General features: G+C 39.2%; 1 protein-coding gene across 1 annotated transcript in view; it reads left to right on the top strand.

The window, feature by feature from the left end:
- Positions 1-9317: 9317 nt before the first annotated feature.
- The window catches only part of HSD17B11 (hydroxysteroid 17-beta dehydrogenase 11), a 34942-nt gene continuing 23257 nt past the window's right edge, over positions 9318-21002 (top strand). The window contains exons 1-3 of the mRNA XM_019464981.2: positions 9318-9687; positions 17007-17114; positions 20278-20409. Coding sequence (XP_019320526.1) covers positions 9478-9687; positions 17007-17114; positions 20278-20409 — 450 coding nt within the window. The 5' untranslated portion in view covers positions 9318-9477. The remainder of the gene's footprint in view (positions 9688-17006; positions 17115-20277; positions 20410-21002) is intronic.

Raw genomic sequence — 21002 nt, forward strand, 5'->3', positions numbered from 1 at the left:
GACTGCAGAATGCAGAACTCTTGGCATATAACAGCTCCATCACAACCTCTGCACTAAGAGACTCGGCGAAACCAGTATGGCTTCTAGCAGTTTAAGGCTTTGTCCCCAGGATAATCCGAGACCCCCTTAAGATGCCTGCATGGAAAAGCTAAGGAGAATTGACTATTCCAGGAAAAAACCTTGCAATAGGCAAATAGTAACCTAGACCCCTCTCTTAGAGCAATTTCTTTAGACTTGGAGTTACAAATATTTTTCCTGACCTTTGTGATGTATAAATCTACCAGCCAGAACTGTTTCCTCAAGGATCTGAGAAATCTTCACTCTGAAATGCAGTCATTCAGGGAGATAACTCTGTGTTAGTTCCCAGTGCCTGTGAAAGCATAAGGGCCTAACTTTAGTGGGCATCTTTCTTCAACTTGCACTGCTGCCTCTTATGGTAAAGATAGAAGTTTCTTTCATCTCAGGTGGCCTACTCACATGAATCATCAACTCAGCCCCTTAACACCCCTCAGTGTCTTTCCCTTAGCACCCTCCAGCCTTCTATTTCAGGGAAGTTGAGTTCATTCATACAATAGTATTACTGAATAAAATGTGTCCTTACTGCTTTAACTAGTATCTAGGTTTGTTTATTTTTTGGCAGTTCTTCTAGTACTATTATTAAAGTGTGTTTGCTTTTTTAAAAATAAATATCTGGACATGTCTTCCTCTGGTCGGATAAATTTTGCCCTTCTTGTCATTGACAGCCATTAAACTCTGCTTAAACTGGAAATGTAATTAGGCTCTGTTTAAAAGATTCAGCCCCTCTGAAATGTCATTAGGAAGAAGAGAAGGCAGTGTGCTACAAAACCTCTGACCAGGAACAAGAGACAGGAAGGAATTCTCATAGAAAGTTCTTCAAGCTCTGGTTTTCTAACTCCACATTCCTTTTTTTTTTTTTTTTTTTTTTTTAATGTTTTTTTATTTATTTTTTAGGGAGAGGCAGGGAGACAGGAGAGAGAGAATCCCAAGCAGGCTCCACACTACCAGCACAGAGCCCGATGCAGGGCTTGATCTCACAAAACTTGAGATCATAACCTCAGCTGAAATCAAGAGTCAGTTGTTTGACTGAGCCCCCCAGGCACCCCTCTACCTCTACATTCCTTAAGGAGAGATTGGAGCAGACTTAGCTTAAAGAACTATACAACTATGCAAGCAAAACCAACTTCTTGGTACTAGGACTGTACCATAATTAGCTCAGATAGTGGGTCTCCAGGGTTCCTTCCTGCAGGGACATGTACTAGAGTCTGCTAGATTAGTGAGCATGCCCTGTAGTCCACTCTTGGGTAGAACCCAAATGCCATCTCGAATATTTACTGTTTTATATTACCATCCATTTATCCACATCCCAAATTAAATGGGTATCATTAGAATTTAAGTAGAGAGAAGTGAAGGTTTTGTTGTTTTTTTAATGTAGTAACCACATACCAACTCTAAGGGCTTCTTACAATAGTTAGACAGGCAAAAGATCCTCAATAAAGAATGTTTTAAAATATTTATTTTGAGAGAGAGAGGGAGAGAGAGAATCCCAAGCAGACTCCACACTCAGCGTGGAGCCCGATGCAGGGCTTGATCTCACAACTGTGAGATCACTACCTGAGCCAAAATCAAGAGTCAGAAGCTTTACCAACTAAGCTACCTAATGAATGTTTTGAAATAGGAAAGCAGTGTATGTAATTACTGATATCAATTTTACATATGCTAAAAATAAGAGTGACTATTAATTCCAACTGTTGGGGCGCCTGGGGGGGCTCAGTCAGTTAAGTGTCTCACTCTTGATCTTGGCTCAGGTGATAATCTTACAATTCGAGCCTCTCTTTGGGTTCCATGCTGACAGCGTGGAGCCTGCTTAGGATTCTCTCTCCCTCTCTCTCTGCCCCTCACTCACATTCTCTCTCTCTCTCTCTCTCTCTCAAATAAGCTTAAAACTTCAAAAAAAAAAAAAAATCCCAACTGTTTCCCCCTTTTTCTGTCCATTTCTTTATATAACAAATATTTATGGATTAATTACTATTTACCAAGCACTGCCCTGGGTGGCAGGAATAAAGTTGGGAACAAGATGAACAAGGTCCTGCTCTCATGAAACTTACTTTCTAGGGGAGATAAATCAACTATAAATAACTAAGCCAACTAGGAATTGCATATTATGAAGGAAGTAGACAACTTACTGTGTAAAATAATAATTGAGGCTGGAGTAACTATATTACAGGAGAAGTGTGTCAGCAAAGACTTTTCTGAGGAGGTCACATTTGAGAGACATCTACGGACATGAAGCTGCCAGCCACTGGAAAAGCTGGGTAGAGAGCATTCCAGGCAGAGAGGACTGCAAGTGCAACATCTCTAAGGTAGGAAAGGGTTTGGCCATAATCAAGGAACAGAAAGGTCAATGTGCTAAAGCATAGTAGTAAACTGGGGAAAGTATGATCTGCAGTGAAGCCAGAGAGGTGGGCCAGTATGCTGGACATAGCCCTCTGCTTCCCAGTACCCATTTATTCATTCTCCCTTCTTCCATGTCATATGTAGAAATGTGTCTGGTTAAAAACTTACCTCCCTGTGCTCCCTGAAGCTAAAGGGGCCACAGGACCCTTCCTGGCCAATGAGATGAATGTGGTAGCCTACTGTGTGGGTTTTCTAGGAAGGCCATTATTTTCCTGGGCAAAAGAGACTGGCTGATTTAGCAGGAACTAGTAACCCTTCACAGTTTCCCCTCCCTCCTTTATTCCTGCTTGAAGGGAGGGCACATTTCCTAGAGAAGGAGCAGCCATCTTGAGATCCTATTGACAAAAGCCACACATATAGATGGCAGAATTGGGTATAAGAAGGAGACTGAGTTTTTTATGACTTCCTTAAGTAGTTGCACAAGTCCTGCATAGCGTGGTTCTGGGTTAATAAGGAAAATAAGCCCCTATTTGACTAAACTACAATGGTCGGGTTTATTTTATGTAAAAATCTTGACACAAGAGCCAAATCATATAAGGCTTAATGGTCTGTGGTAAGGAATTAGGAGTTTATCCCAAGTGCAACAGAAAGCCATTAATACTGTAGGAAACTTTATTCCTCACAACACAGAGAAATAGGTATTATAAAAGTTGGAACTGGACAAACTGTAATATAGGGGTAGGGGTTGGAGTCGAAGTCAAGTTATTACATTCTTAATACTTACCTTCACTGCTATTATCTCTCCTTTTCCATAAACCCCTGGGTCAGAAGAAGCCTACTTTCCTCTTTTTCTTTGCTTGAGGCAAGAATTTTCTTCATATCATTTGTGTTCTTTCAATCAGTGGAAACGTCACACCCACCGGTCCTGTCTCCTAATAAGTTAATGCATGCTGAAGGAAATTAAAACAAAGAATTTAAATGACTTGTTCAAAATCACACACCTAGAGAGTGACAGAGCTGGATTCCAACCTAATTTCAGAGTTTTTGCTTTAACGTTATGCTGCCTCAGATTTCATAAAGGCCAAGGGTGAATAGTTTCGAGATGACAGTGATTTCTTCTGATCCAGTCTGTCCCAGTTACGCTAGTAAGAGCCTTTTGCTAACGAAGGCCACTGTTTAGTCACAAGAATGTAAATACTATCTGTTGACTTTTACCTTTCAGAATCAACCATAGACCAAGCACAGAAAATGTTACAGTTACAAAATAGAAAGTCAGCATGATAAGTCCTGAGCATTTGAAAGTAAACCAGGTATTAGAAATTGGGAGGTAGAAATGGAATGGACTCCTGAGGAAAAAAATAGGGCTTACCCTCCTTTTACAGAATGGGAAACTGAAAGTTTCATCATACAGTGGCATAAATAAGACATAAAAAGTGTAAAAGTTTTAAATATGACCAAACAAAAGTAGTAAGGATAGTAACATAATTTATATTGGGAATATATAAGGAGAAGGGTGTTAGGGGAGGAATAAGTGAGCTACATCCTCAGCTGTCATAGAAGAAAATCAATTAATAATGTCTATTATTGGGGCACCTGGGTGGCTCAGTCAGTTGAATGTCTGACTTCAGCTCAGGTCATGATCTCATGGTTTGTGAGTTCTAGCCCAACTTCGGACTCTGTGCTGACAGCTCAGAGCCTGGAGCCTGTTTCAGATTCTGTGTCTGTCTCTCTCTGTTCCTCCCCTGCTGGTGCTCTGTCTCTCTCTGTCTCTCAAAAATAAATAAATAAATACAAAAGAAGTTTTTTTTAATGTCTACTATTGATTAACCAAGAAATGACACTGTAAGCTTTTATTAGAGGCATGGAATCAATTCTGCAAGAGATGGTTAAATAGATTACAAGTAGTTTATCTGGGGCACCTGGGTGGCTCAACTTCAGCTTAGGTCATGATCTCACACTTTGTGAGTTCAAGCCCTGTGTTGGGCTCTGTGCTGGCAGCTCAGAGCCTGGAACCTAGTTCAGATTCTGTGTCTCATTCTCTTTGTCCCTCCCCCACTTGTTCTCTGTCTGTCTCTGTCTCTCAAAAATAAATAAATGTAAAAAAAAAATTTTTTTTAAGGAGTTCACCTGAAGAATTAGACAAGGGTGGGACTCAGAACTGTGTCTTTTTATTATCTGCACCTTTGAACCTTTTTTTTTTAACGTTTATTTATTTTTGAGACAGAGACAGAGCATGAACAGGGGAGGGTCAGAGAGAGGGAGACACAGAATCTGAAACAGGCTCCAGGCTCTGAGCTGTCAGCACAGAGCCCGACGCAGGGCTCAAACTCACGGACCGAGAGATCATGACCTGAGCCGAAGTCGGCCGCTCAACCGACTGAGCCACCCAGGCGCCCCACCTTTGAGCCATTTTTAAACCAGATATAGTCATTACTTTGAATTCATAGATTCATGACTTTTTAAAAAAATATGCTTGGACAGGTTAATTTCTGACACCCTCCAGCTCTAAAATTCAGACTTCAGAACCAAGTATGAAGGCTTCTATCCCAGAATGACTGAAAAACTATTGGAATTACCTCCTTTAGCACAGTCTGGCAATCATTTCTGAGTGTTCTTCCTCAGTGTTCTTTAGAATAACGGGGAAAAAGAAAAGTGACTGTTCTTTATTGGCCTGTATAATTGATAAGTACAGCGACCTTTCCTTCTGAATCCACTAGCATTCTACAGAGCCAGCCTTGCAAACATAAACCTCTTACTGATGGCTGGTTAAGATACAGTAATAGCTATCATTCATTAAGTATATTTGTATGTAAGGTGTCATGCTGTATGCTTTTTAAATATCTCATTTACTCAACCAAGCTGCTATTATACCCATTTTACAGATGAAGTAACTGAGACCTCAGGGGAGGGTAAATAATTAACCAGGTATCACATAGCTGATAAAAAAAAAATGGCAGGAATTCAAAATCCTTGTTTTTAGACACTTTTCCAAAGAAGATATCCAGATAGCCAACAGACACATGCAAAGATGCACAACATCACTCATCAGCAGGGAAATACAAATCAATGCCACACTGAGATACCACCTCACACCGGTCAGAGTGGCTAAAATGAACAAATCAGGAGACTATAGATGCTGGCAAGGATGTGGAGAAACGGGAACCCTCTTGCACTGTTGGTGGGAATGCAAACTGGTGCAGCCGCTGTGGAAAACAGTGTGGAGGTTCCTCAAAAAATTGAAAATAGACCTACCCTATGACCCAGCAACAGCATTACTAGGAATTTATCCAAGGAATACAGAAGTGCTGATGCATAGGGGCAGGTGTACCCCAATGTTTGTAGCAGCACTTTCAACAATAGCCAAATTATGGAAAGAACCTAAATGCCCATTACCTGATGAATGGATAAAGAAGATGTGGTTTATATATACAATGGAATACTACTTGGTAATGAGAAAGAATGAAATCCTGCTATTTGTGGCAACATGGATAGAACTGGAGGGTATTATGCTGAGTGAAGTAAGTCAGAGAAAGAGAGATAGCATATGTTTTCACTCATATGTGGATCTTGAGAAACTTAAAAGAAGTCCACGGGGGAAAAGAAGGGGAAAAAAATAGTTACAAACAGAGAGGGAGGGAGGAAGGCAAAACACAAGAGACTCTTAAACACAGAGAACAAACTGAGGGTTAAAGGGGGGGGGTGGGTTGGGGAGAGAGGAACATGGGTGATGGACATTGAGGAGGGCACTTGTTGGGATGAGTACTGGGTGTTGTATGTAAACCAATTTGACAATAAATTATATTTTTAAAAAATCCTTGTTTTAATAGCTGTGCTCAAATGCCTATTAGGGATTAAGTTACCTAATGGTATGAGAGGGAGGTGTTATGAATGTTGTAGGAGTTATGAATAATAGGAAGTATTATGAGTAGTAGGAGTTTTGATTCTTTTGAATTTTCAAAGTGATTTATGGTTGGCTTAGCTTTTCTTCTTTGCCCTAAAAAAAGAAGGAAATATAACATAGTGATAACGGCCTAGGTCTAAATTCCAACTCTTCCATTCATACTGTGTGCTCAGGTCATCCTTTGTTTCTTTATTCATATAATAGACATCTCATCAAACCTACTTCTTAAGACTGTTGGGAAGAGAAAATGAAGTGTGCATATGTGAATCACTTAGCACAATGCCTACTCAAGACATCGTTGCTCAAAACATCGTTGAAACGCTCCACATCCTTACCTTTTTTTTCTCGCTTTTTCAAATGCCATTTCAACAGCTAGAAGGGTAGCCTGAAATTAAGATGCTGCACACAGAAAACATTTTAAACTCTCCTAATGAAAGGCATTTTTAAAAACCACAAACATATAAAATCACACTTTGCCACTGTGTCAAATTAGTAGCTAATTATCACTCACAAAACCATCCACATTATAATTATATTAGTGTAAATTATAACTTACATACAGTTGATAGAATACTGTGCTTTATGTTAACTCATTTGAACTTCACAAGAATCTTGTAGGGTTAAGTATTAGTAACATCCCAATTTTACAAATTAGGAAACATCCTTAGGGAGGTAAAGTCACATACACATATGGGATTCAGGTGTGACTATTTGAAAACACTGGGTTTTTTCCCTACACCAGGGAAGCTCTGGTCAACTTTGTGGGTCAAAACTACCCAGTTCTCTTTAAATACAATTTTCTCAATAGAAAATGTTAGAGAAAGAGCCTGAATATGTATGAAAGTCAACATATATGAAAGTAAACACACACACACACGTAAAATGTGATTTCTTTGTATACGTATTGGGCAAAAACGTTTGACAAATCCTCACCCTGCATCTAACCCAGTTATGCTTTTACTTGCTGTGGGAACTTTAAAAAATTAATCTAACTGATCTATTTACTTATAAAATGGGGAAATAAATAGCTTTCTTCTCTAGTTCCTAAGAGGCTTTAAAAAAAATCTAATGAGATAATATATGTGGAAAAAAGTTCTGGAAACTGTAACCTTTCTGTACTATCATAAATGTGGATTTAAGGGCAATAATAAAAAGTTGCAGATGATAGATAGGAGTGTGAATTCTTTGTGAACTTCACTTTTTTTTTATTATTATTTCTTGACATTATACAAATGTGTAGGTAAGCATTTAGCTTCTTGCTGAAAATGTTTTGCTCTCAAGGGGGAAATGTTGGTGGGACCAAAGGAGAATTTAGTCTTTTTTTTTTTTTAATGTATGTTTATTTTTGAGAGAAAGCGAGTGCAAGGAGGGGAGGGGTAGAAAGAGGGAGACAGAGGATCTAAAGTGGGCTCTGCACTGACAGCAGCAAGCTCCATGTGGGGCTCGAAGTCACGAACAGAGAGATCATCATGTGAGCCAAATTCTGACACTCAACCAAGTGAGCCACCCAGGTGCCCTGTGAACTTCAATTTTTTGTGATCTTCCTGCCTGTTATTTTCTTAAGGTTTATTTATTTATTGTAATTTTTTAACGTTTATTTATTATTAAGAGACAGAGTGTGAACAGGGGAGGGGCAGATAGAGAGGGAGACACAGAATCGGGAGCAGGCTCCAGGCTCTGAGCTGTCAGCACACAGCCGCACACGGGGCTCAAACTCACAAACCTCAAGATCATGACCTGAGCCGAAGTCAGACGCTTAACCCACTGAGCCACCCAGGTGCCCCTTATTTATTTATTTTTAAGTCTTTATTTATTTTGAGAAAGAGAGAGAGCACAGTGCTCCAGCCCGCACACAAACAGCAGAGGGGCAGAGAGAGGCAGACAGAGAATCCCAAGCAGACCACACTGTCAGCACAGAGCCCCTTGCGGGGCGCCATCTCATGAATTGTGACATCATGACCTGACCTGAAATCAGAAGCCCCACACTTAACTTACTGAGCCATCCAGGCACCCCTTCCGGCTTCTTAAATATATAAATATAAATATAAGTATAAACAATATAAATATAAGTATAAATATAAATATAGTGACCATCTGTCACCGACATGACTGAAGCCTCTTTTCAAAGTACTATAGTGTCTCACAAAAAGCCTAAATTCAATTACTGTCAAAAACTGAATTGAAAAACTACATGTAACAGACAATTATTAAGCTCTTACTGCACAGAAACCCAGAGTTGGGTCTTTTTTTTCAGTAACCAATCTCTAGGATTTTTAAAAATACTTATATAAATAGGCTACTAAACCAAAAATTACATAGATAATCTTTATGCAAGGTGATTTTCTATTTTGTTATTCATTCTGGAGGCAATGATTTATTAACCTGGATAAAGATGCAATTACCAAAGTGTAATATATATATATATATATATATATATATATATTTTTTTTTTTTTTCCAAGTTCTAACAGGTTGAGTGAAAAAGGTTATCCAAAAAAAATATACTGATCTTCCTTGTGGAAACAATCCCCTATGATACGATCTGATTTTTCCTGGACCTTGATTATTGCTGTCCTTGAAAAGACAACATTTTCTCTGCTCTCCGGGAATCGAGCTTAGTTCAAACTAAAATGTGAGGCAGCATAATTTTTCGGGGCGGGTTTGGAAGGTATGGAACAACTGATCCCTCTCTCCACGTTCCTTTCAAGACAGGAAACTACATTTGCATCCCTTCGCTAATGATGGGCATCAAGTTTCAAAGAAGCCTCAGACCCGGGCCAGGGACACTGTCAGCTATCTTTGTAACTTTGAGAGGAAAGCAGGCGGCAGCTAAGCGTAGATGGTCGGCTCTCGAGACCCGGAGGTAGTGGGTCAAATAGGACCAGAAGGGGAAGCCTTGCCCTCCTCCGGACTTTGTCCCTCCCAGATTTCTGAGCTGGCGAGCAGCAGCTCCGCACTGCAGCCAGAGCCAATTGTGAAAGGCTGAACGAAGCCCAGCCCAGCGGAAGGAAAGGTTTCAGAGTTGGTTGTTTCTCCCTGATAAAGGAGCCCTTCCTTGCTTTTGCTTTTATTCTCTCTGGTATTGGACGGAACAGCCCTCCAGAAGCAATTTAGAGTGATTGGTGAAAGGAAACACACCAAAAGCTCGCAGCAACAAAAAGGATGAAATTCTTTCTGCAGTGTCTTCAGCTTCTGCCCTTACTGATCATCTTCAGCTTAGAGTCGCTTCTGAAGCTTTTCATTCCTAAGAAGAGAAAATCAGTTACTGGAGAAATCGTCCTGATTACTGGAGCTGGACACGGAATTGGGAGACTAACTGCCTATGAATTTGCCAAACTTAAAAGCAAACTGGTTCTGTGGGATATAAATAAGGTAATAGTGCTCACTGTGTTTTACTTTTTGGCACCTTTGATCTGTAGACAGGGATGCATTCTGTAGGCAACATCCCCTTCAGGCATCTCTATAAAGTAGGTAGAAAAAACTACTATTGGTATTTTATAGATTCATTAATGTATTTATGATTACAGGATAAATGGACTTAGACAATATAGGATTCCCAGTTACTACCCATCACTAATTTGGCATTGTAAACATATACTTCCTTTTGCCCTGAAAATAATTTGTAATCTCCTCCAAGGCCTGATTTCGCTGACCCTTCTATCTTAATCAGATGGGGAAAATAATCTTTTTAAACTAGTCTATTAAAAGTAAGAGTTTTGCACCCGTTAAGAAAAAAAAATCCTGTCCATTACTGAGATAAGTGGGTTTAAAAAGATAGCCAACAGAAAGCAACATTATTGGATCATAGCAGTTGCCAAAAGTAATTTTTAAAATTATCTTTTTGTTAAAAACGATATAAAAGAAAAAAGTCTTTGAGGTGCCTGGCTGGCTCAGTCGGCAGAGCGTGTGCCTCTTGATCTCGGAGTCGTTTAGTTCAAACTCCACATCGGGCATAGAGTTTACTTTAAAAATAAAACAAAATAAAAAATTTAAAAGAAAGAAAAGAAAAAAACCTCTTCAATGTACACAGTGTTTTACAAGAATAGGTGTAGGCTTAAGGAAGAGAGGAGGACTTTGAATCTAATCTTTTATTTGGCCAATGGTAGATGGCAGAGAGATTTCCAGAAGGCACCTGAAGGCCTGAAATGCCATCCCTTACACGTTAGGCAACACCCAGTGCTGAAACAAGAATTTAGGGATTGCAAGTTTAGATGAGAGTTCATCCAATGAGTGTGTGATTGAGATAGCAATCAACAAGCATTTTTTGAATATCTGTTGCATAGATGGTTAAGAACACAGTGCCCAACAGGACATAGGGTCCCCTGCCTTCAATCTCATAGGGAAAATAGACTTTAAATAATTATGTGCAATGAAAGATACAAACGAGGCCCAGTCCAATCTGATGTGGTCACTGGTGGTGAATGTCTGGCAGGTTGGTATGGTCAGACTCAGCAGAGCTCTCCACTTCTTCACAAGCTACCTTCTAACTTCATAGAGCTTTAGGTTCCTTTTCTGTAAAAGGAATAAAATAACAGTACTTGCCTTAAATTATACCAAGTAGCAGATATACCAAATAGCATGCACAAAGCATTTAGCATTTAGCACATAGCATTTAGCAATAGCATGCACAAAGCATTTGGCACATGGTAAACACACATTAGTTCTTATTCACAAAGTGAAGTTTAAGCTACCATTGAAGAATTCAGGTATAAGTATTAGGTTACACATCTGTGTTAATGACTCCCAATGCCCTGTGCCCATTTGTACAATTTTTTTCTGCTTTGGAGTCAAGTGCTTTTATCCAACAAGTATTTATTGAGCACCTACTATCTGCCAGACACTGTTCTAATGCAGAACTGAGGACACAGCAGTGAGAAAAACACAAACCTTATGAACTAGGGACAATAAACAGGACATGCTGTATAATAAACTATGTAAAGGCTGAATGGTGATAAGTATAAAGAAAAAGTGTGAAAGGGGAGAGGGACTTTGTATGGTAGGTGGAGGACAGGGATCGTGTTGATCTTATACACAAAACCTCACTGAGATGGAGATAGTTGAGTCAAGATCAGAAGAGGCTGAGGGTGCAACGAGCCCCTCACCTATCTCTGCAGAAAGGGATCAGCAAATGCAAAGCCTGGCACAGAGTGAGGGAAAGGAGAGAAGTAAAAGAAAAGTCTAGATCTGTGCTTTCCAACACAATGGTTAGTAGTAGCTACTAGCCACTTGTGGCTGTTGAACATTTGAAATGTGACTCATCTGAATTGTGATATAGGTGTAAATACACACAGGATTTCAAAGACAGTATGAAAAAAAGTATGTTGAATATCTTACAGCTTTTCTGTGGATTACATATTGAAATAGAATATTTCATTATAATAATAAATATTCCAAAATAATATTTTGGATTATTTTCAGTTAAATAAAACATATTACTAAATTAAGTTTTATTTTCTCAGGTGTGGCTAGCAGAAAAATTGAAATTAAGTACATGGCTCACATTATATTTTTATGAGACAGTGCTGGTCTAGAAACTTAAGTAGCAGCAGCTCCAGATCATAAAGTTTCCTGTAAACTATTTTTTGTGCTTTGGCTTTTCCTGGGAGAGCCAATGGAGGATTTTGAGACAGATTCTAGGCTGCTGGGGGGCAGGGAGAGCGGTTAGGAGACCCGCAGTAATCCAAACAAGAGATGATGCTGGTTTTGTAGGCCAGAGAGGTAGTAAGGGAAGTGGCAGAAAATCAAGAATAATGTAGTATTTATTATGTTAAGTTTATTTCATTTAAATAAGCCTTCAACAATTTTGGGATTATATCCTTCATATATATATATATACATACATATATATATATATATATATATATAAAACTGTGTTAGTTTTAATGTCCTTATTTGCCACATAAAAGATTGGCAGTCCAGGATGCTTGGGTGGCTCAGTCGGGTAAGCATCTGGTTTGGGCTCAGGTCATGGTCTGGCAGTTTGTGAGTTCAGGCCCCTTGTCTGGCTCTTCACTGCCGGCTCGGAGCCTGGAGCCTGCTTCGGATTCTTGTCTCCCTCTCTCTGCCCCACCCCTGCTTGTTCTCTCTCAAGAATAAGTAAACATTAAAATTAAAAAAAAAAAAAAAAAAAGATTGGCAGTCCTGGTTCAGTATATACACCACAGTCCACTTCCCTTGAAATTTTGCATATTTTAAAATTATGAAAGTCTGAGAACCACTAAACCTGACTGGGGAGGAGAGTAGAGTGGAAATTTCAAGCAGTCCATCCAGGCAGCAGATCCTAGAGACTTCTGGGCTGGTGGCTCAGTGGAGAAGGAATGAAAAAAGAGAGTTTCAGATTGTTTTCAGAACAAGCAGGAAGCAGGGAGGGGCCAGATCAAATTCTTCCTCCAGGGTTCAAAGACAAATTGTCCCAGAGATAATTTCTCAGATTAAGTCAAGCAGCAAGGTTAGCCAGGTCTAAAGATATCCTACTCAGGGCAGAAGTCTTCCATCTTCCTACTCGTCCTGAGGTCCATAAAAAAGGAGCATGAATTTCAGGAGGGATTAGTGGTGGCTTCAGCTTTCTTATTCTACTGAGATTCATGCCATGAATTCCTTATTGCTTAATGTAGATATTCTCACATTTCTTGACCATTCTCACCCCCATGCCTCATTAGATAAGTCTGTGAAGATAAATTTATAGAAAGTGCTGAGCACCTAGTTAGTATATACTCAAAGACTTTATCAAATGGAGAAGTGAATTAATGAATGGGAAAAAGCAATGGAAATAATCAGAAAAACTTATAGAAGTTTAGTAGTCTAGGTAATGAACAGAGTTTTAGTTGTAGGGATAGAGGACAAAGGATTAGTAAGGACTTAAAGGAGAGCCCAGGATTAAAAATTGAGAACTGCATCCAACATACTAGGAAAAAAGGTTAACACGGGAAATCTTGAAGAATGATTAGCAGTTCCACTGGGCTGAGAAAAATGTTAAGGATCTGCTTATTTTTTACTTCTCACCAAATGAATATGGAGGCTGTCTAAAATTTTTCCTGGCAGAATTTTAAACTTAAATTTCTTGCATTAAAAAAAAAACTTAAGAGACTCTTAAAAACTGAAAATAAACTGAGGGTTGATGGGGGGTGGGAGGGAGGGGAGGGTGGGTGAAGGGCACTGAGGAGGGCACCTGTTGGGATGAGCACTGGGTGTTGTTTGGAAACCAATTTGACAATAAATTCCAAATAAATAAATAAATAAATAAATAAAATCTTTTCTGGCATAGTTCAGAAGGTGTGGAGTGCCAACCTTGGCCCTAAGTGAGGAAGACCAGGGAAGTAGGAAAAGTGTGACTGCCAGTGTAAAGGAAGGGCATATTTGCCAGCACCCACTCTGTGCATTGACAGAGCCGACCAGTACTAAGCAAATCTCTGCAAATGGAATACATGGCAAATGGAGTTTAATTGCAAAATCTGTTCCAAATAAGAACCAAACTTTGTACAGACCCAAAGAATCAGTGCAATATACTTACTGAAACTTTTTTTTTATAGTGGGAAAGTATGTATAACAAAAATTTCCATTTAACCATTTTTAAGTGTTGAGTTTAGTTGTGTTAAGTACATTCACGTCGTTATGAAATGACCTCTCCTGGCCATCTCCAGAACTTTTTCATCATTGCAAACTGAAACTTTGCACCCCTTAAACAATTACTCCCCAGCCTCCTCTCCCCCAGCCTTCGGCAACCACCGTTCAACTTCCTGTCTCTGTGTATTTGACTATGCTGGGTATTTCAAATAACTAGAATTTTGCAATATTTGTCCTTTTGTTTCTGGCTTGTTTCACTAAGCTTAATATCATCAAGGTTCATCTATGCTGTAGAATGTGTCAAATTTTTATACTTTTTTTTTTTTTACTTTTTTTTTTAACGTTTATTTATTTTGAGACAGAGAGAGACAGAGCATGAACGGGGAGGGGCAGAGAGAGAGGGAGACACAGAATCTGAAACAGGCGCCAGGCTCTGAGCTGTCAGCACAGAGCCCGCCGCGGGGCTCGAACTCACGGACCATGAGATCATGACCTGAGCCGAAGTCGGACGCTTAACCGACCAAGCCACCCAGGCTCCCCTCAAATTTTTATACTTTTGAAGGCTGAATAACATTCCATTTTGTGTGTATACTACATAAATGAAATATACTTTTTTTAATTTTATTTTTTTATTTCAAGTTTTAATTTACATTCCAGTTACTTAACTTATATGGTAAAATTGGTTTCAGGTGTAGAATTTAGTGATTCATCGCTCACATATAACACCCAGTGCTGGACACAAGTGCCCTCCTTTACCATCACCCAGTTAGCCCATCCCCCACCCACCTTCCCTCAGGCAACTCTCCATTTGTTCTCTGTAGTTAAGAGTAAAAAAGAGTCTCTTCTGATTTGCTTACTCTTTTTTTTTTCTTTCCCTTCCCCTACATTCATCTGTTTTGTTTCTTGAATTCCACATATGAGTGAAATCATATGATATTTGTCTTTCTCTGACCTATTTCACTTAGTATAATACACTCAAAGCTCCATCCACTTCGTTGTAAATGGCAAGATTTCATTCTTTTTCATGGCTGAGTAATGAAATCTACTTTTAAAGGAAAGAGCCAAAAGCTGCCTTTAGGTACAGGAGGGCAATATAAGGTTTCAGTGTCCCTTGGGGAGTAAGGGCTCCTCTCCAGAGTATACAACAGTTTGTGTGAGAGATTTCAGTAAAAGGGAAAATACCCTATTTCCTTTTATTGCCACAGTTAATTAAATTCAGTGAGCAAACTGCACATTCTTTCCATAGCTCTCCAGATTTGGGTTTTCTGCAAGAGTAATTGCAGGTTACTAGCAAATTCGCAACACTAGTATTCTGTTCTACCATTCTTTCTGTGGGTAAATGTAGTAAGTCCATCCACTTGTGGGTTAGCTGACAATAATTTCTTGGCTTGCAGTGTTCACAGACTAAAACTCAATCCAAGGTATTATTTGAGACATTCTTTAAAATAAAAAGAAGCTACAAAATTGGTAAAGGCAAACCAACAAGCAAAAATGGAAACAAAAAAAAGGAAAAACAAAACAGAACTCTGTGGTCTGATCCTGAATTTAAGTGACAAAATCAGTGCTCCAAATTGGGCTCATCATTCCGTTTCTCAAATCTGCTGGTGACCTCCATCTGACTTGTTGCAACACCGTGTTGCGAGTTACATAAACTAAAAAGCAAGGACTTCAGCTTTGGTTCTTCCCACCTTCCTCATCCAGTCACCAAGTCCTGCTGATTTTACCTCCTAAAGATATATTTTAAGGCTCATTCTCTTCTCTGCATTCTTTCTAGTAGTGCCACAATTAAACTTGTATCATCTCTTGGCTGAATCATTGGAACTGCCTACTAATTTTTCTCTCTTCCTGCAGTGTTGACCCCTAAAATCTGTCTTCCATACTTTAGTAAGAGTAATCAATATAATACTGATTACATGACATGTAATACTAACTATATGATAACAAATCTGAGTCCATAATTTAATCAGTGGCTCCCCACTGAGTTTTTGGATAAAACTTAGTATGTCATACAATGCCCTTTAATCTGGCCTCCTGCTGGCCTTGAACTTTATGACTCAGCAACACCAGTTTGCTGATATTTTTTCCCACTGGACCTTCTCCTATCCATCCCTTTGTTTACACTCTGCCCGGCATGCCTTTTTCCTTCTCTTTACCTGGCTGTTCTACTCACCCTTAAGATCCAACTCTGGTACCTCTTCTAGAATTGTATTGCATGCCCCTCCTTTGTTGTGTTCCCATAACTCTCTGTATATTGTTCTGTTATTATGCTTACCACAATGCATTAATGTGAACCCTATGACACTGCCATTATTCAGTCCTTTATTCTGACACTAACAATTTCATATGTCCCACCTAAGTCTTATTTTAGGTTTCTTTCTACTACACTGTGAGCTGGCTAAGGTCTATTCTCTGTCTCCTTCATATTTGTGTCCACCAGGTTCTTCCAAGCACCGTGATTAAAAATTAAAATGTTAAAGGAATGAGTGAATGAATGGATGAATGAACTGTAATTAACCCTTTATCTGTTTATTTTGTAGCCGGAAATGTACGTGAATAGTTTTTTAGTGACATAAAAAAAAAAAAAGCTTAATGTTATTTTTTAAAATCTTGAAATGGAATACATACATGCATATATTCACAAAGTATGTAAAATTCATGACTACAAAACTAGTATTTTAAGATTTTTTTTTTGTTTATTTTTGAGAGAGAGACCTAGTGCAAGCAGCGGGAGGGACAGAGAGAGAGAGAGAGAGAGAGAGAGAGACACAGAATCCTAAGCAGGCTACAGGCTCTGAGCTGTCAGCACAGAGCCAGATGCATGGCTTGAACTCATAAACCACAAGATCATGACCTAAGATGAAGTTGGACACTTAACCAGCTGAGCCACTCAGGTGTCCAAGATTTTTATGTTCCTTAAAAAAGGTTGCTTTAAGTTCAGTTCAGAATAAAAGGAGCTAGTCAAAGTAGTGAGAGCAAAGTGTACCTGCATCCCTGCCAAAAATGCATCCAGTTAAATTATTGCCAAATGCTAGTTCAAACAACCTGACTATCCTTCATTATTTTCAGTTGTTGATATATGTTCATGTTATTTATTTTGTTCTCTCTTTTTTTGTTGTTGCCTTTCCTAGCATGGGATTGAGGACACAGCTGCGGAATGCAGGAGACTGGGTGCGAAGGCTCATGCCTTTGTGGTAGACTGCAGTAATCGAGAAGATATTTACAGCTCTGCAAAGAAGGTGAAATTTTACATTTGGTTAGGATCGTATCATATCAGAGCTAGGAGGGATTCTGGAGGTGACCTCGTCATGATGCAGACAAAGTAGCAGAAGTTTTGTGACTTGCCCAAGGTTGGGCAGCCAGCTCATGGCAGACCCAGAACTAGAATCTAGAACTGAGGTTCCCAGACTTTGGTGTGTTCTGGAATCTTCCAGAGAACTTTTTAAAAAATAGACATGCCAAAGGTTTCTTTCAGCAAATCAAGGGCTGGGCCCAGGAATCTGCATGTATAATACCTTACACACCCACACCTCACCCATCTAATTCTGCTACAGGTAAATTCTTGGATGACACTGCGAAACACTGACAGGGTCTTCTGACACCCAAAGAACTGGGTTAGGGAGTTAGGATAAATTTAATTGCTTATCAGGCTTTGATCATAGATAGATTTCTATAAAGCATTATTTGCTTTTTCTGTATATAACTGAGATGTGCTATGTATATATATCATGGAGTTTCACTCTGAACACATTCGTACATATATTTGTTAACTAAATACTACGATAGTAAGAAGAATCAGTAGAATTACCTGGGCAAATTCCTTAAAATACACATTCCTGGACCTCACCCCCAGAAAATCTGATTTCAGCACAGTATAAAGATTCTGATTCAAGCAGCCTTGAGAACCTCTTTGTTTAGGGAATTTGAGTTTGAGGACATTTTGAACTTCTATTCTTGAATTGTAATCTTTTATTTCAAACTGATGCCTCTATTACTGGTGAGGCCTGAGCTTAGACAAAACAATAAGTAGAAATGACCCAGGCTAGTGGTGGGAAATAGCTTTCCTGGAAGGGAGTACAGTAAGAGCAGGGCCTGGAGGTAAGAAACGTCTGTACTTAATAACTGTTTTACCTAAAATTAACAATGGTTTTCCTTCATAGAGACCTACATGCTTCCGGTTAATACTAGGTGTATCACTGCAAATTTCTTAACCCCTCTGTGCCTACGTTTTCTCAATTATAAAATGGGGATCACAGCAGCACCTACCTCAGGGTTGTTAGGAGAATTAAGTGAATTAATGACGTAAAGTTTTTATATCAGTGCCTGGCACACAGTAATCACTTCTAGACTCATCTTGGAATAAGCTGTTCTGGAAAAGATAATTTCATTATTTGAACCTATTCCATGTGTTTTAACCATGCTGTTTTTTTTACTGAAATTGCTCAAGGATAAACTATATGTTTAAACAGAATATACACAATGACATGTGATTATCAGATATTCTGAAGTTGTTTTGATGTGGTTATTTTAGTATCAGAACATTTTTATGTCACCTGACCATTTAAACTCATGACTTTCTTTCTTTTTTATTTTTAAAAAATTTTAAGTTTATTTATCTTAGAGAGAAAGAGCATGCGCATAAGCGGGGGAGGGGCAGAGAGAGAGGGAGACAGAATCTGAAGCAGGCTCTGAGCTGTCAGCGTAGAGCCCAACACAGGGCTCAAACCCACGAAGTGTGAGATCATGCCCTGAGCTGAAGTCAGATGCTTAACCTACAGCCACCCAGACTCCCCATGGCTTGCTTCCATTATTGAGAAATGTGCAAACCAGACATTCACACTGTGGGGAGACAATAGATGCAGATGGGGAACTCAAGTATGAAGGAAGGGACAAGTGTGTCTGGGTAAATGCTTTGACAGTGTAAAAGAATCAAAGTCCTGTTACTTTGAAGGCATTATAGCAGCTCCATCATTTCAACCACATACATGTCCTGTTTTTTTCAATATCTTAGGGGCATTATTCTGAACAACAGTTTTCATTTTGTGCTAGAGATGTGGGTATACATACCAATAGTGTTGATCAAAGGCCAAATACCTTAGCTTGACTCTTTTTTTTTTTTAATTTTTTTTTTTAATGTCTATTTATTTTTGAAACAGAGAGAGACACAGCATGAACGGGGGAGGGGCAGAGAGAGAGGGAAACACAGAATCGGAAGCAGGATCCAGGCTCTGAGCCATCAGCCCAGAGCTTGGCGCGGGGCTCGAACCCGCGGACCGCGAGATCATGACCTGAGCTGAAGTTGGACGCCCAACCGACTGAGCCACCCAGGCGCCCCTAGCTTGACTCTTTAATAATTTAAATACAACCTGATGAAATTCATTTCTGTCTGACAAGCCTTCAGCAGTTGTTACATCATGTCCTGCTGGGTTGCTGATGGGTATTCCACCTCCTGGCTTCCTTTCTGTTTGAGGTTTGAGGTTTGAGGCTTGTCTTGGGCTCTGAGGTCAGAAGATCTGGGAGAGTCTCAGCTCCATGTGACCTTTAGTAGCCATGTGATCTAGGGCAAGAAACAGGCATTCAGTGTTTCATGTTCCTCCTCTCTAAAGTAAGCGTACCAGGAGTTGCAGGCTCATAGAATTATTGTGAGAATTAAATGAGATAAATAATGAAATCGTGCAAAATGCATAGCACAATTAAAGCCTTTAATAGGCTATTTGTCACGTCCTCCTCAGTCCCCCAGCACACTGCAACACTATCTAATAATGGTAACTCCTAACAGAAGTTAGCTTTTATTTAGAACACAATGTATAACAGAATGCATTGTAACTCTAGGGTCCAACCACCAAGAAGCTTAGTTACTCAAAGAACCGTAAGAATATCAGATAAGATATTCTTTTGTTGCCAGCCCATAGGCCAACTGCCACCAGGGGAAGATAGTTGGTGAACAATAGAATGGAGTAACAGACCACAAAAATAAAGCAATAGAAGGTGTGACTAGCTTAATGGTATAATCAGTTTTACATAGTTTCTTATATAGTCCCTGCATTTGCCAATTAATTTTTTTTTGCTTACCCTTTGAAGTAGTATTTAAAAAATAAATGCTAGGTTTTTGTCACCGGTTTTGTTTTTATTTGCCAGATGCCTCTCGGGTATAATAAATAGAGCAAAGTCAAGAGACTAAATTGCAAAAGAAAATTTCTACCTGCCAGACTTCCAGGTCTAGCTGTTTTGAAATTAAGTAGCTAAGATTAAAAAGTTCTTTTTTCCATTTTGGCACATAGATTACAAAACTACTCTTTTTTTCACATCTGATGTAAAAAACACATAGTTCTTTAATGATCCTTGTATGCAAACCTTCCTTTGTAACTCTTAATGATGCAGATATTTGTCTTATTTTTAAAGGTGAAAGCAGAAATTGGAGATGTTAGTATTTTAGTAAATAATGCTGGTGTAGTCTACACATCGGATTTGTTTGCTACACAAGACCCTCAGATTGAAAAGACTTTTGAAGTTAATATACTTGCACATTTCTGGGTAGGTATGACTTCTTTTACAAGAACATTCCCTTTTGTAAAACCCAAAGACTATGTTTAAAGTGGAGCTTTCAGTAGACATAAAGATGTGTCAAATCAATACGGAAGTTTTCTCCAGGCACTAAGGATAACATCATACAAAGAGGTCATTTTTGAGGGTGCCTGGCTGGTGCCATCCAGAAGAGCATGCAACTCTTGATCTCAGGGTCATGAGTTCGAGCTCCATGTTGGATGTAGAGATTACTAAAAAAAATAAAGAAACTTTAAAAAAAAACAAGTCAATTTTCTTTTATTTTTTAAAAAATTTTTAGTGTTTATTCATTTTTGAGAGAGAAGGGGGGAGGGACAGAGAGAGAGGGAGACACAGAATCTGAAGCAGGCTCCAAGCCCCAGGCTCCCAGCTATTAGCACAGAGCCTGACATGGGGCTCGAACCCATGAACGGCGAGATCATGACCTGAGCCAAAGTCGGGCGCTCAACCAACTGAGCCACCCAGGTGCCCCCCAAAGAAGTCAATTTTCTTTCTTCCTTTTTTTTTTTTTAATGTTTATTTGTTTTTGAGAGAGAGAGAGACTGAGCATGAGTGGGGGAGGG

Source organism: Panthera pardus, unplaced genomic scaffold (genome assembly GCF_024362965.1).
Source record: "Panthera pardus isolate Hobbes unplaced genomic scaffold, ASM2436296v1 HiC_scaffold_13, whole genome shotgun sequence".
NCBI lineage: Eukaryota > Metazoa > Chordata > Mammalia > Carnivora > Felidae > Panthera > Panthera pardus.